Raw genomic sequence first — 17,734 nt, 5'->3', positions numbered from 1 at the left:
TATGTATCAAAAAACATAACATGGGGGTGATAGATCAACTTTCTATTTAATAACCAGCTGAACTGTCTTGTATGCATTGCTATACTAACAGGCGTACACACACAGAAGTCCCTTGTGGTGCCCTCACAAACGACCAGAAATCCTTGACTTAAACAACTATATTGCTAAAAACATTTAAAAAGGTATAATGCACCCACATTACATCGACAAGGAGCTGAGGAGAAAGCAGTAGACAGGAAGAGAGATGGAAGTTGGCGGGGGTGCTCTTGCGCCGCTGAACGAGAGGTAGTGTCTTTTTCTTTCGCTGTCAAATAAGTCTGCTCTGGCATATTTTTCCAGAAAAGTCCGGCCTCAACACAATTAAAACTTGCTGTGGTACGAAGCCTGCTTCGTCAATTCTTCCATACTTGTGAGCACCATTAATGTACTCCTTGCAAATACTGGTAGTCTTTTCTTTTTTTTTAATTAACTCCACAGCGATTCCCTCCTCCTTTTCACGCTCGTCTGTTGTCTTTTAGGGACTCATATTGAGTTGGCAAAATGTACAAAACTTGTCAAAAGGAGAAAAAACAGAAAAGCGCTGAGAAGTGACTAGCGGTGTACTGCAATGGGCAGCAATGCTGCGCCCTGCTTTTTGTCTGCAGGTGGAACACAAAATGATTGAAAGAAGCGTTCATAAACAGAGACATATTTCGCCCACAGAAGCATATTTGGCTCCATCTAAAAGTTATTACATGGAAAAGGGGTTCGTAAATCGAGGCTCCACTGTACAATAATTTATTTATTTGCAAACAAATACATTTGGACCACCACAAGTAGATTTGACGCTACCTAAGGATGGGTGATTGGCCTAAAATCTTTATCACGATATATGCTCCTGCGAGAACAATATACATCACGATGTGTTATTTGCAATATAAATGATAATAGAACTGTTTCAAAACAGGTTACAAAGGCTCCTAATTTAGCAGCGAACGTATGTGGTAAAATACTGCGTCATTTCAAGTTGTACAAAATATACTTGTGGGAGAGTAAATAATTATTTCCATCTTTCCAGTAGGCTATTTATTGTCAATAAGGTGCTTCTTTACCAAAAATAAGTATCTTATTTTTTTTTTCCCTCCTTTGTTCATATTTCCATCCACAGATTCCAAGTATGAGGTTCGAGTCTATACCAGTTTAGCCAAATACTGATCCTCTGTCCGTACACATATACTATGCATACTTACACAGGTCATTGGGAAATGTTATATTCCAGGGGCCGTACTTATCAAGCTTCTTAGAGTGCCATTTTACACTTAAGTCCTGAGAATTTGCGAAATTTAGTCCTACTCTCAAACTTAAGAATAAAAGCTTTTTATCAACGTTCTTAAGTCTAAGAATCACTCCTACTCTCCACGATATTTAAGAGACCTTCAGAGGTGTCTTAAGTGGTTAGGAGTTGCCAGCAGGGGATGGCACTGAGGCGAGAGAGACGTGCGCGAACGTTCAGGGAACGGAACAATGTTTTGGGTTTTTTTGATGACGAGCAGCTGATCAAACGGTATCGTTTAGACAGAGCGGATATTATTTTTGTCACAGATTTAATACTTTTCGATTCCTTGTTGATTTCTGCATGTGTCTGCAGTGGGCTAGTATATATAGAGCCACCCACACCAGTTTCAAATTAGTTGCCTAATTAATGAATTGGAAAGAAAATGTTATGACAGTAGCGTATGTGTGTGGCCGTGAGGTGAGTGACGTCAGTGAGTGTGTGGGCGATAGAAGAGAGGGAGCGGTAGCGTGAGTGCCGGCGGGGACTAGTTTGTTTTGTATTATTTTGTAGTTTATTGTCAAAATATACACTCCCATTGTCCACTTAAATGTTTCCAAGATATTTCTTTATTTTTAGACAACGGATTCCCTTCCGTGATTGGTCATTTCTATGGACACAGAAATGACGTCACCTAAAATTCCGTTTACGGCACATAGTAATGTCGTAATTCAGCTCTGAGTGTGACACTTAAGATTCAGTCCTACACTTCGCTGAAAGTGTGAGTAAGACGCTTGATAACTAACTTTTGAGTGCAGCTTTCAGCGAAGAATTTATTTACTCTTAAGTCAACTCTTAGCAGACTTCTTAGGAGTAATTCTAAGAAGCTTGATAAGTACGGCCCCAGAACTTTAGACATAACTAAGTGTACTTCTTCCCAAAGTAATTTCACTTATGCACAGCTCCAAAAAAAAAAAAATGTGTTTAAAGAGCCACATCGTCTCCAACACGACAGAGATATTGCTGATCTTTTACTTTCAATCTCAGGTGTAACACTTAAATAAGTGATTTAGAAGCACCTTCGCACTGTGGAGGGATGTTAGCCGCTAGTCTGCTAGCGGGGATAATATAATAATTTCAGTAAACGACACGTAAGAGGGCGGATCGATACATAAATGGGTCGTGTCTCTACCTAGGGGTAGTATCAGAATATGATCGATACTCGACATTGGGTCGGTGTTTTTACTTTCTCAAAATATTTTTGTTGTTGTTTTTGTTAATGCTCCAATCTCAGGCATTAATCATTACCTGAAGACATATTATGAAATTTAATATGATATCGATATTGCTAAACCACTAGCACTCACCATAAATTAGGGGTGTCAAAAAAAAATATATATATATATATTCAAATAATGGTGATTCTTATTTATAACGATTCTTAATCGATTTTAAAAAATCAAAAATGTATCTAAATATATATATAATGTGTGTGTGTATAAAAAAATGTTTTTAATCTGTTCTTTCCAGCCACTCAGGCAAATCATATTGTTGACGTAGATCCATGGTCCCCAAACTACTACTATAATAAAAAAATGTTATTTTTTATTGCAATTAATTAATTTTATTTTATAAAAAATGTTTAGTGCTTACATCATAATTATTATAGCGAGAGTAACAAATGGTATAAAGTACAATAGAAAGGACAGATTTAAAATAAAATAAAAATATATACATGTATATATATATATATATATATATATATATATATATATATATATATATATATATATATATATGTTTTGGATTGCAATTAAATATTTAATTTTTTATTTTTTTATCTGTCCTTTCTAATCCCTTTTCTACCGCTTGTTACTCTCGGTGTCTCCTAGGCAAATCAACATGCGTTTTTCCATCGATAACGTGACATCATTGCGCTCAGAATATATATATATATATATACACAGCCTGGCCCCCGACCAAATTTTTTTAACCCAATGCGACCCCCGAGTCAAAAAGTTTGGGGACCCTTGATGTAGATGATTTATATCTGCTGTACAGGTTTACTTTAGGAAAGAGAAGTTTGGTATACGTCTCCTTTTTTTTTTAAACAAAAAACAGTCTTCTTTTAAGTAATATATAGTTGTATCTTTATTTATTTATTTATTTATTTATTTATTTAGCTCTTTATTTATTTTATAGCGAAATGCAGTTAACTATAGAACTGGCACCCCATGTTAACGAATTCTGAATCGAATCGTTAGCCCCAAGAATCGAATCATGTGGTGCCCAAAGATTAACAGTCCTACCACATTGAACCATTTACAGTTAATACATGTGATCAGTTCGATATTGGCCGATCTCACTAATGGATGCTTGGCATTAGCATAAAACCCTGATTGGAGCATCCCTAACCGTGCCCCAAGCTGTTCATGTGTGCGTGTTTACCTACCGATGAATTCAAAAGCCTCCTCAAAGTACTGGCGGAGGTTCTGCTTGTTGCTGTCGGTGGCGGGCAGGCGCTTGTAGATGAACAGGCCCGTGTCGTAGTGGTAGAGCGGCAGGTGGGTGGTCACGTTGAGGATGAAGCCCACGTTCAGCCGCTGCAGCAAGTTGACGTCCTGAGCGTCGCGCTCGTTGCCCAGATAGAGGAAGGGCAAGACGGGCGTCACGTCGGCGTTCTCGATGTCCGGGGTGGAGGGCAGGGTGTGAGGTAGCGTCCCCGAGAGGCCGGCAGCTGCGCCCGAGTCCAAAGTGTCGTGAAGGTGCAGCGAGTGTTCACACAGGTTCTCGTGGCTCTGCCTGAAGCAGCTAAGGCCTCCTGCGAGCAAGAAAACATTAGCTCCATGCGGGATATACTTTCCGTTTGAGTTAGCAACAAAGAACTAGAAAATGCAATTTCGGTAGAAAAAAACGTGTGAATACAAAGAGCCATAGCCCAATTCAAATGCTAACAGTTAGCACGCCGGCCAGATAGCGCCAAGTACCGTATTTTCCGCACTATAAGGCGCACCGCATTATAAGGCGCATAGAATAGAGGCTGGGGTTGCGAGACCTGTTGTGGCTCAATATTGGTCCATATATAAGGCGCACCGGATTATAAGGCGCACTGTCAGTTTTTGAGAAAATTTGAGGTTTTTAGGTGCGCCTTATAGTGCGGAAAATACGGTAACAAAAAAATTGAGCACAAAACGCTAGTGTGCTAACCGTACTCGGTTAAAATGCTAACAATATCATGCTTACAGTTAGCATTTGTGAAATACAAAAATATATGACACTGAGGTGTATACCTGTTGAATTTAAAAAAATAAAAATCTAGCATGCTAATGTTGTTAGCACGCTACATGCGTCAAGTATGAAAACATATTACTCTGAGGGTGTGTACCTAAAAAAAAAAAAAAAAAAAAAAATGTTTTTAATGCTAGCCTGCTAACATTAACATGCATCAAGTACCAAAATATGACAGAAGTGTTTCACCTCAGGGTTTCCAGTAAATTGCTTAACAGTACATTGCTCATTTAGGACCAGCGTTGAGATCATGCATAATGAATTGTCATGGATGAGAGTTGGTGAAAGACTAGCGTGTAGTTTGATTCTATTTTTAAAAACAATCTATACATACCATAAACCTTCATATCTGTATTCTCAGCTGTTGCTTGCTAGTGAAAGTCACAACTATGGTACCAGGTTAGCCCTAAGAGGTGCTTTCACCCGTCTTAAACCCAAAAGTGATGTTTTGAAAAAGACTGTAATGTATAGGGCAGGGGTCGGCAACCCGCGGCTCTAGAGCCGCATGCGGCTCTTTAGCGCCGCCCTAGTGGCTCTCAGGAGCTTTTTTAAAAATGTATGAAAAATGGAAAAAAGATGAGGAAAAAAAAAAGTTTTTGTTTTAATATGGTTTCCGTAGGAGGACAAACATGACGCAAACCTCCCTAATTGTTATAAAGCACACTGTTTATATTCAACATGCTTCACTGATTCGAGTATTTGGCGAGCGCCGTTTTGTCCTACTAATTCTGGCGGTCCTTGAACTCACCGTATAGTTTGTTTACAAGTATAACTTTCTCCGACTTTCTAGGACGGGTTTTATGCCACTTCTTTTTCTGTCTCATTCTGTCCACCAAACTTTTAACGTTGTGCGTGAAGGCACAAAGGTGAGTTTTGTTGATGTTATTGACTTGTGTGGAGTGCTAATCAGACATATTTGGTCAGTGCATGACGCAAGCTAATCGATGCTAACATGCTATTTAGGCTAGCTATATGTACATATTGCAGCATTATGCCTCATTTGTAGCTATATTTGAGCTCATTTAGTTTCCTTTAAGTCCTCTTAATTCAATTTATATCTCATGACACACTAACTGTATGTAATATGGCTTTTAATTTTTTGCGGCTCCAGACAGATTTGTTTTTGTATTTTCGGTCCAATATGGCTCTTTCAACATTTTGGGTTGCCGACCCCTGGTATAGGGCAATCACTTACTGGAATCGACTTCCACAATATCTGGTATCAATCACCAGCATAGTGGGTTTTAAGAATAGACTAAGAGGAGAAGTATTGCGGAAAGAGATTATTCTAGATTGTACCTAATGTCATGACTGTTTTTATTGACTATTTTATTGATTATGGGACAAGCAGTAGAAAATGGTGGATGGAACTTTTTTCGTCACTTACTGTTTGTCTTTGGTACACTAATGTATATATTTTAGGCCATTGGTTCTTTGTTTTATTTTTTATTTTTTTGCAAAAATATATATATATCTATTTTTATATTGCTCTTTTTATCTTTGGTATGAACAATATTATGTAAACTCGAATTATTTTTTTGGTTCTTTGTTGTTGCTATTTTTGTATTACAACATTTTATTATTTGATCATGTTGTACTGCATTTTAATCTTTTGTTTTGTGATTGTGTGATGTTTTTTGCCTGGACCCCAGGAAGAATAGTCTCCACTGCGGTGTAGACTAATGGGGATCCTTAATAAACTAAACTAAACTAAACCTCAGGGTTTCCCCTGGATTGCCGAGATACTTGTGGGGTGAGGGGCCGGGCTTAATTTGCACAATTTGCTATAACGATATTATTTTATTTTTTATCACACAGACAAAAGTGTCTGCACAATTTGCACAATTTGCTATAACGATATTATTTTATTTTTTATCACACAGACAAAAGTGTCTGCACGGGAGGTCAAACCTGTTGGAATTGTGCCTTTTGTTAGCATGTCAATCAAATTTCAAGATAGCGTCGGACTTTGTGACTTCTTCGGGAGGCTACGATACATCATATTACTTTCATTTGTTTTCACGTAAAAAAAAACTATTGTTCGGTATGTGGCGGCTATGATATTGCCGTGGCGGTGCTCCACATTCAGTTACATTAAAGGGAAACCCAGTAACAAAATATTCGACACAAGAGGGTGTATACCTGCAAAATTGGCAAAAAAAAAACCTAGCATGGTAATACTAGAATGCTAACGATTGGGCCATTAAAAAAATTAGCTATGGACCGCACTTTGAACACCCCTGGCCTAAAATTAGTAAATATACGAACGCAATATATTATTTTGGTACATAAATGATAATAAGACCAGAGGCTCATAATTTGGCTGATGACGTATGCAGTATCTAATGTGTAATTTCCAGTTGCATTATTTTGTCAAAGCTTTTATTCAAAGCTTTTATTAATCTACTTGTTCATTTACTGTTAATATCTACTGACTTTCTGTTGTAACATGTTATATCTACACTTGTGTTAACATGTAATAATCACTTATTCTTCTGTTGTTTGGATACTTTACATTAGTTTTGGTGATACAAATGTGTAGTTACAGGGGCAATAATGGTGATACCAATACTGATACTTCACATTTTCAAGATCATTGAAAATAATTTTTGACCACAATTATAATTAGACAAAAACACAACAATATCAATTAGATATTCAAAGTAATTCCTTATTCACTTTAATTACATACAATGTTTTTTAAGAAAATAAATTCAATAGTGCAAAATATTTAAACTTAAGCAAAATGTACTTTTGGCTCTTATTTAAACCCTTTGTTTTTTTCTGCCAGGGACTTATTTCCTGAGTTTTGTAAACCGTAACAAAAATGATTTTGTGATGATAATTAAAAAAAACAAATATATGGATCTTATCACTGTAGTATCGACCATGTTCTGATGTACTGATACTTGGTATCGTTATTGTCGATATTATTATCGATCCACCCACCCCTGTTCACGTTCAAGAGCTCTTGCTTAGCGGTTAGCATATCCTCCTACAGTGTGTAGTGTAGCATGTTTAGCTATTCCTTGTCCTCCGGTGATAATAGTACTTGGGGGGGAAAAAAAGTAGTTTGCTGATTTAGAAGCTGCACTGGGGAAGGATGTTAGTGGTTAGCTTGCTAGCGAGGATGCTACGATGCGTTGAGGACGCCTCTGTTCGCTTGTTACGGAAAAATTTACAGCACAAGGCGAGAATATGTCGATATCACGATACAACACCAGTATCAAAAACGGTCTGCCAAATTTATATAATTTAGTCGACATTGACAGAGTCAAAGAAATCTAATTTAAAAATATCCATCCATTTTCTACCGCTTGTCCCTTTTGGGGTTCGCGGGGGGTTCAACCGTGCTGCCATTTAAAAATATAAATTATTTAAAAAAATAATATGAGCACTGTATTGTTTATGTATTAAATATTGTTTGGATTACTCAATTGCCTATTTAAATTCTGCTGTGTTACAGATTGAGTATTGTGTTAGAAATTGCTATGGTAGGATTAAATAAGCTCTGCTTCCTCCCACTCCTTTTCGGACATGCTGTAATGAGGAACTGGCAACAGAGTATGTGACGTCTCATATTGTAATTGCATGCGTGGTGGAAATAAACTGACACCATAACCATTCACATGGCGCAACCCTACTCTCTCCTGTGCTTGTTGGTGAGAGTCTGGACAAAGGTGCAGATAAAATCATGTATTTTCACTGTTGGGAGACCTGAATCATCATCCTCCATGAACCAGGAACTAGACTGTGCTAACCAACAAGCACATGAACTGACACCATTTTTATTTTTTTTATGGCTCACAATGAACTTTTGACCTCTGAATAACTGCTTTGCACCTGTCAGCCACCCTCACACACACACACACACACACACACACACACACACACACACACACACAAATAAACATTGTCAGTGTGCTTACTGTTCACAGTGCAAGAATTGTCATTCAATGCGAGGACATTGCACGGCGTCCCATTTTGAATTCATAATACTCCTGTTGAACGTCATTCTATCGCTATTTAATGGTTATGAAGGTCTCATGTTTCAGCAAATATGTTAAGCGGGCATTTCATAAAACCGAGAGTTCCTGTTTTTTTTTTTTTTATTTCAACCCCGTGTGAACCGTCCTCTCATCTCCGCGATTTGGACGGCGTACGTTGAACGGCGCTCTTTGGACTGGGAGAAAAGTGCATGTCATAGACGGAGGCGGCCGAGGGTCTGATGCCATGGGGGGGTCTTTTAATAGGGAATATTTAAATGAGTTGGAGGCTCGGGCCAAAAATGGGTCAACCAGAATGATATTTGGTTGAATTCGGAGTGGCCAAAGAAAGCAGGGTGAGGGTCAAATAATTGAATAAAAGATGATACGACGCATGGTTTGATAGTCAACAGTGAAATATCCAATTTGAGCCATTTTTAATCACAATAAATTACCGTAAATTCCAGACTATAAGCCGCTATCGTTTTCCTCTGCTTTAAACCCTGCGGCTAATTTAGAGACTTTTTTTTTTTTTCCGCTGACGGTCATAATGCAAAAAGTTTTCATTAAACACAGGCAAAAACATTGAAAAGGTGTTGTTGTTGTTTGTGCTATGGTGACATCTTTTGGACAAGTTCGCCCACCGAACGTGTACAGTATTTCCTTGTTTAGTGCTTTGAACCAGAGGTACAAGTGCCGTTCCACCTTCTAGACGTCCATAGCGTCTTGCCTCAAAATGATTCCTTATTAATCACTCCAAGTAACGTTTTTAAGTATTACTATATAACTAAAACTGTTTATACCTACTAAACCGTGCCATATATTTGTACGCACTATCGTAATGTAATGAAGTTATAGCGTCGTTGGCATTGGCTAATATGCTAACACGTTTATGAGTGTTTGTGTCAGAATTATTAGCTTACAATGGCATTCTTTTTGTATTGTTTCAGTTGAAGAAATTCCTCAGTAAATTCACCAAAACGTCACCGTGGAGTTATTGAGTCTATTTAGCTGATTGGAGAGCTAGCTTCCGCAGCTAGTGGGTCCATGACGATGACTTCTGTTTTGTTTGATTAACCGTTTTACTGCGGTGTCACAGACACCGTTTGGAAACAATTAAGGTGTGTAAATAAAAATGTACAAAATATTTATTTGTATTCATTTCACAACGTATATATCTGCGGCTCATAGTCCGGTGCGGCTAGTATATGGGGGGGAAAAAAAAGTATTCTAAAATTTTGTGGTTGCTGCTTATATCCCGGTGCGCTCTCCATTCCGGAAAATACGATATATAGCACATAACAGCAACTGCTCAGTCTAAGCTAATTATTGATTGATGGGATGTGCTGTGGGCACTCACTCAGACAGATTTTGAACTGAATCGCACAAAAAATTTGATTCACCCCAAATAGCAATTCTTATTCATTCCGATTCTATATCGATTTATACGTTTTAAAAATCGTTTGCAGCAGTTTGGCTAATGAAAATGAAGTCTAATAAACAAGCTTTGTTCTTCTCCAACAACGCCTCCTTGTAGTTCAGTGCATCAGTTTGGCCAACAAAAATAAAGAGTGACACCTCTCACATCGAATACACAACCTTCACAGCCAGCGTTCAATTCGATGAGATGACTAAACATTTTAGCTAGTATTGATGTTATTTGAACACTGATACAGTTTGCAGTTTAATAAAGGACAAGTGAACATCCCAGTCAACAATCTAAAGACTTTATAAACAAGTTGTGACAACGTTCACAACACATCACCTGCTGCATGTTTCCTCACGTCATTAACTCGCAGTCACAGCAGCTGATGGACGCTGTATTGAGAAAATAAAAGCAACATCAAATAGTTTGCTCTTTCTCTGTATACTTTTGGTGTGGGGACAAGTCTGTCTCCAATATTGTCCACACCTGTCTCCATCTAAACACAACAGTGCGCTCTTAAACGCACGCCGGAAAGCGAGGGAAAATTACATTATGCCAAGCGCTTGGCTCCGTTTACTCCAAGGGGAAATCTCCGGAGCAAAGTCCGTGTAGCTTGTCCGCCATGATTATCAAGCCAAACGATGGTAGTGCGCATGCGCCTCACTTCGTGTTGCCTAAAATACATTCATAAATGAAGGTTTTTCCGTCATTTAAAAATTAGACTGTATTGCTAACCGTCGGGAATTTTATCGCAAATTATCATTTACCGTTACATCCCTCGTCCATTAACAAGTAAAAAGTCAAGGGCGGCCACGGCACGTTCTTGCCATCAATGTTGGTACGTTTTTTAGGGCATTACGGCAAGTCCCAAGGGCGGCTTTTGCCGCGGTTGCCATGGTTAAATTCGAGCCCTGTATGTGTATACATATGTATGTATACATGAATTTGTATGTATACATATGTATGTATACATGTATTTGTATGTATACATATATGTATGTATACATGTATTTGTATGTATATGTATGTATGTATACATGTATTTGTATGTATATGTATGTATGTATACATGTATTTGTATGTATATGTATGTATGTATACATGTATTTGTATGTATATGTATGTATGTATACATGTATTTGTATGTATATGTATATGTACTATGTTTACTGTATGTTAGGTGCCCAAAGATTCACAGGATAACATCTTGGAGAACCAACAATGAGCTAACAGTATGGCAAGTTTAACACTCACACCAACAGCTGAGTTGCGCGACCAGAGTTATATAAAGACAGTTATATAAAGGAGGTTGCCTACAGCCACAGATTGTAATGGTGGTGGGTTTTTTTTTACCCAATGCTAATTATAATTTCATTGTGCAGACTTAATGGTAGTCTTAGCGTCCGTTGCTACGAGACTCCCCCGGAGGACAGCGCAGCGAAGAAACTCCATATTCCTCGCCCGTGTTTCATGGACACACATCTGTTGTTTGTTGACTTTTGCTGGACTGACTGGCAGAGTGTTTTCGCGAAAACACTCTGCCAGAGCACCAAGGTCGAGAGACAATGTCCTAATATGTGTTTATATGTGCTTTTGTTGCTTACGGCTGTTTTTCTGGTCTCAAACTGAGCCCCCCCCCCAATAAAGGCTTTAGTTTGGGAGTTGCTTTTTTTCCTCCTCCCTCCCTCTATGTTTACCTTTCCTGTCTACCTTTTTACAAGGCACCGCTGGGTGGAGACCCATCAGTCTTCCTGTTCGGTGTACCCCTGTAGACTGTATGTCTGTTCTTAGACGGGTTCCTACTGAAAAGAAATGGCGTTGTACTTTTAAAGTGCAATGACAATAAAGTTCCATTCCATAATCAGCTTTTTTCTTGTCAGCCGGGGGACTAAAAATAAATCGTGTCAGCCTGGGGGATGGCTGTTTGTGATCGGCGTTGAAAGGCATTCATCGCCCATACTTTTTAAAGAGAATCGTCCTATACCAGACCTGGGCATATTTATTCTATGTTATTTTGCAATGCAACTTTGAGTGACAGTGACAACAAGCGGCCCTAACGGTGATCGTCAACACCGTTCAATTGAACACCGTTCAATTATTGTAACGTCTATCGAGATGCTTCGAGGCCAGGAATTATATCGATCACTTTATTGAGCAAAACTGTTTATATTCGGCCATAACCACACCAAAAACATAAGTAAAACACTTCTATCTGGAAAAACTAGTCATTTTCTGCCGTACAAACCAGGCCAAAACCAACTTGTCATCTGTCACCAACACGCATAGCACTAAACCACTGGTGCGTTTATGGCCACACAAAAAGTCGGACAACTCAAACATGACACAAAGTTACACTATGACTCAGTCATACGTGTGCTTATTTTACTGTCATTTATTATTAATGTTAATTTATTTATATTAGTCATGGAATGCTGTTACATACACTATGTTGAAGTATTACTATTATTATTAATTATTATTATTATTATTATTATTATTATTATTATTTATCTTACGGTATATATCAAAAATAATATTGAGCAAAATTTAATTGAAATATTGTCGATGTGGCCCTCCAGCAGTGCTCGGGTTGCTCATGCGGCCCCCGGTAAAAATTAATTGCCCACCCCTGGCATATACTGATTAATGGCTGATCGATTAGTACTTCCTAAGTAAAAAGTGCGGGGGAAAAAAACACGAAAAGCAAAACAAATATGTTTAGAACTACAAATCAACTTCATTTTGTCTGTTTGTTTTTTTCCACCCTCACAAACAAAACACTGCTTTTCGACAGGGAGGGAGTCAGACTTCTAATCGAACTGTCCAAGATTATTTTTCTTAGATTTGTCACTTATCGTGTGGATTCACAGTGTGGCGTGTGTTTCTAACCGTGTTAAAGTTTTTTATACTGGCACCCTCGGTGTGGCCTGTGTCGCTGTTGATGAAGTATGCGTTGCATTCGCTCGTGTGTGCGTACAGAAGCCGCACATATCTTGTGACTGGGTCTGAACGATGTTAGAATGGATGAAAAGCGGACGTGACGATAGCTCGCAGAGTACGTTAAAGGTTCATTTGTTCAACCTTGGCCCGCGGCTTTGTTCAGTTTTAAATTTTGGCCCACTCTGTATTTGAGTTTGACACCCCTGATTGTTAGTATGGACATAGACTTTTATATAACAAGCTACACATTTAATGAAGGATAATTACTGTAATTTTACATGAATTTGAAAGTAATTTAAGAAAACAGAAAATGCTATGTATAATTAATTTGGTATTTTTCTGTAAAAAAAAATAGAAATATACATAGTTTGTCATTACTGGCATATTACTTAAAATAACAGGCGGATTGTTTATTTACAGATAATGTCTTCAATTCTACAGTTTTATAAACTATTTAAAAAAAATTGAAAAATTACAGTAGAAATTTAGAGTAAATTAACCATAAAAATAGGATTTTTTTTACAGTGTACTTCTCTTTGTTTATAATGTTTATAATGTCTATTTTCTATTTCCTGCTGGATCTCCTCTCTATTTTATGCTGCTGCTGTATATACTGTAATATTGTACATGGTCACTGGTATATATTGTATATATGTTATAGACATAATATAATATATATGTATATATTATTCTGTACACATACTATGTATATATTCGTATATATGTTCGATTTTTTTATCGCTATATTAGTCTATTTATACCTGCATTGTCCTTTCCATCCTTACACTTTCCATCATTGTAACTGAGCTACTGTGTTGAACTATTTCCCTTGTGGATCATTAAAGTTTGTCTAAGTCTATCTCTTTTTTGGAAAAGAACAGCTAGAGAGGTCTGATTATTTGTCAAGTATAGCAACAAAATGACTAAGTTGTCAACCAGGATCCCTCCTGCTATGTCTTCTTATTCTCTGGCAGACAGTGCGCGAAAATGTGTTTAAAAGCCCGGGCGATTTAACTCTATATGTGGTGGTCCTAATTTATTAATGGCAGGCTGTTGCAAATAAACGAATGCTCCTATCAAATTCATTTTTATACTTGTTAAAATAATCCCTAAATGCCAGTTTAAAAAAGTGTTTTATGACTAATCATTTTCCATAATTGCCAATAGGGTTGCGATATAGACAATTTACGACATATATGATATACATTTGGTCGACGATAGAGCTTTTAATACTATCGTTATGTTGTGATAATCCATGTTGATGACAAATTCCTGCAAATTTGACAGCAAAATACAAAAAAACGCGTCGTCAATGCAATTTTGGTAGCGGCTAACGTCCTTCCACAGTGGGAAGCAACTTATAATTCAGCAATACTCGCCTCCATGGCGGAAAATAAACTACGTTTCTTACAAGTATCATTATTATTGGAGGACGACGATTAGCTAAACATGCTATACTACACAACATAGGAGGATATGCTAATCGCAAGCCAGAGCTCTTGTATGTAAACAAAGGTGGGCGAGTTGATACAAATATCGATAGCAACAATACCAAGTATTTGCTGTGGACTTAAACTTAGAGAGGAGAGGGAAGCCACAATCACTTCCCTTCCTCCCTGCGCCCTCCTCTCTTTGCCTGCCATCCCTTCTCCGCCTCGTGACAGCATGTCGGCCATTCATGGACAGCAGATTTATTATTATTATTATTGTAGCAACATGGTTGTTAATGTTGTTGAGAGCACCAAAGGGATTTTTGTGTGTGTGTGCGCGTGTTGACAGTTAAGCTTGCCGTTGTTGTAGTTATTTTGATAACTACTACATGGCTATCTTGAGTTTTCAATCATTTCTACAACTCTTATTTTTTTGTGATAGAGTGATTGGAGCAAATACTTGTTTGTCACAAAAAACATTCATGAAGTTTGGTTCTTTTATGAATTTATTATGGGTCTACTGAAAATGTGACCAAATCTGCTGGTATACATACAGCAACATATATTATCAATTTTGGTGATGTAGGAAAGTTACAATCAAATCAAATTAGCTTTATGGCATGGCCTCTTAACTTCATGTGAGTGATTATGATTGACGACACCTGTTGACTTCTCTGAGCCCATTTAAATAGGGCTCATGTGATGCAGTCATCAGACTCGGTTACAAACGCGACAATGAGAAAGTCAAAGGAACTCAGCACAGATCTGAAAAAAACGAATCATTGACTTGAACAAGTCAGGAAAGTCACTTGGAGCCATTTCAAAGCAGCTTAAGGTCCTAAGAGCAACTGTGCAGACAATTGTTCGTAAGTATAAAGTGCATGGCACAGTTTTGTCACTGCCACGATCAAGAAGAAAACGCAAACTATCACAGTTGGGTGTTCCAACAGGACAATGACCCAAAAAACATGTCAAAAGTGGTAAAGGAATGGCTAAATCAGGCTAGAATTAAGGTTTTAGAATGGCCTTCCCAAAGTCCTGACTTAAACCCCATTGCGAACATGTGGACAATGCTGAAGAAACAAGTCCATGTCAGAAAACCAACAAATTTAGCTGAACTGCACCAATTTTCTCAATAGGAGTGGTCAAAAATTCAACCAGAAGCTTGTGGATGGCTACCAAAAGCGCCTTATTGCAATGAAACTTGCCAAGGGACATGTAACCAAATATTAACATAGCTGTATGTATACTTTTGACCCAGCAGATTTGCTCACATTTTCAGTAGACCCATAATAAATTCATAAAAGAACCAAACTTCATCAATGTTTTTTGTGACAAACAAGTATGTGCTCCAATCACTCTATCACAAAAAAATAAGAGTTGTAGAAATTATTGGAAACTCAAGACAGCCATGCCATTATGTTCTTCACAAATATATATATATATATATATATATATATATATATATATATATATATATATATATATATATATATATATATATATATATATATATATATATATATATATATATATATATTTTTTTTTTTTTTTTTAATTTTTTTTTTAATCAAAATAATGACAAGCTTAACTGTCAACACGCATATACAGTATATACATACATGTAAATATATATATATATATATATATATATATATATATATATAAATATATATATATATATATATATATATATATATATATATATATACACACATTATAGTGTCTTCAAAGTAAGCATTTTTTTACTGAAATAGGAACTTTTCTCGAGGCTAGAATCAATTCTTTTCAAGCCTTGCATAAATGTCTCTGCCAAAATGTAAAAAAAAAAAAAAAAAACGTTTTGTTGTACTGTGCAGGTTTGAAATAAATACTTCAATTCAATTCAAAATTATTCATGTTTACATAGTTTTTTTTGAGGAACTCTGCTTCACTATACAAACTTTTCGATTCACGAACCATGTTCAAAGACCAAATATGTTTTTAAATCGAGGTGTGTAAAAAGAAAAATTTTACAACAGTATTCATTAACAGTAAATTAGCAAGTAGATTATTAATAGTTTTGAGAAATAATACAACCAAAAATGATGCATATCAGTAGTAAAATTATGAGCCCTTGTAACCCGTTTTAAAATGCTATTAACATTTACATATATGTCGTGATATATATCGTTATCGCAGGAGGTTGCAATATATATATTTAGGCCGTATTGCTCATCTCTTATTTCCAATGGAAAAATTGGAAGTTTCGCAGCATTCATGAACGTATCGGCCCTGAGAGGTTGTTTCCAGCAAGTGTTTGGACTGAAAAAAAAACCCAATATATTTTGCACAGGCAGCACATTTTGTTGTCATCCGTTGAGACGTGGCAATGCTATGCGGAATATTAATAACAATGCTTGAATCGCAGCATTCGCACACGCGTGCAGAGATTACTCACAGCCCACAAACACAACATGCTCCTTCTTCACACACACGCAGTGACGGTAAACATGGCAGCCTCTCAAGACGCTGCCTTAACGAACAGATGCTTCTCCATTTATGTCATCAGCAAGCGAGAAGAGACTAATAAAGAATGAAAAAAATACATTTTACAAAATTACATAGATGAAAAATGTATAAATCAATTAAAAAAAAAGAAGAAGAAAATACGGAACGTGAGGCGGCACACTGAAGACGTTTACGCCGCAGAGGGCATGATGAAACTACAGTCATTCAACTGACAGGCCAGACAATAAAGGTCAAAGTTTAACAGACCTCAGCCAAACACAGCACGCTATTATGTAAGCTCTAACACAAGGGTGTCCAAACTTTTTCCACTGAGGGCCGCACACTGAAAAATCAAAACATGAAAGGCCTACTGAAACCCACTACTACCGACCACGCACTCTGATAGTTTATATATCAATGATGAAATCTTAACATTATAACACATGCCAATACGGCCGGGTTAACTTATAAAGTGACATTTTAAATTTGCCGCTAAACTTCCGGTTCGAAACGCCTCTGAGGATGACGTATGCGCGTGACGTAGCCCGGCGAACACGGGTATGCCTTCCACATTGAAGCCAATACGAAAAAGCTCTGTTTTCATTTCATAATTCCACAGTATTCTGGACATCTGTGTTCGTGAATCTGTTGCAATCATGTTCATTGCATTATGGAGAAGGAAGCTGAGCAAGCAAAGAAGAAAGTTGTCGGTGCGAAATGGACGTATTTTTCGAACGTAGTCAGCAACAACAGTACACAGCCGGCGCTTCTTTGTTTACATTCCCGGAAGATGCAGTCAAGATGGAAGAACTCGGATAACAGAGACTCTAACCAGGAGGACTTTTGACTTCGATACACAGACGCCTGTAGAGAACTGGGACAACACAGACTCTTACCAGGATTACTTTGATTTGGATGACAA

The 17,734-nt window shown here is 37.3% G+C and overlaps 1 protein-coding gene and 1 long non-coding RNA gene across 3 annotated transcripts in view; one reads left to right on the top strand and one right to left on the bottom strand.

Annotated features, from left to right (window-relative positions):
* LOC133640958 (uncharacterized) overlaps window positions 1–17,734 on the top strand; it is a 168,114-nt gene that overhangs the window by 44,076 nt on the left and 106,304 nt on the right. The gene's annotated exons all lie outside the window — the stretch shown is intronic.
* The window catches only part of dusp10 (dual specificity phosphatase 10), a 48,409-nt gene that overhangs the window by 2,164 nt on the left and 28,511 nt on the right, over window positions 1–17,734 (bottom strand). The window contains exon 3 of the mRNA XM_062034907.1: window positions 3,705–4,073. Coding sequence (XP_061890891.1) covers window positions 3,705–4,073 — 369 coding nt within the window. The remainder of the gene's footprint in view (window positions 1–3,704; window positions 4,074–17,734) is intronic.

The sequence above is a fragment of the Entelurus aequoreus genome, linkage group LG23 (assembly GCF_033978785.1).
Source record: "Entelurus aequoreus isolate RoL-2023_Sb linkage group LG23, RoL_Eaeq_v1.1, whole genome shotgun sequence".
Classification (NCBI taxonomy): domain Eukaryota; kingdom Metazoa; phylum Chordata; class Actinopteri; order Syngnathiformes; family Syngnathidae; genus Entelurus; species Entelurus aequoreus.
Note: the sequence above shows the minus strand (reverse complement) of the source record. Positions and strands in the feature narration are given on the sequence as shown.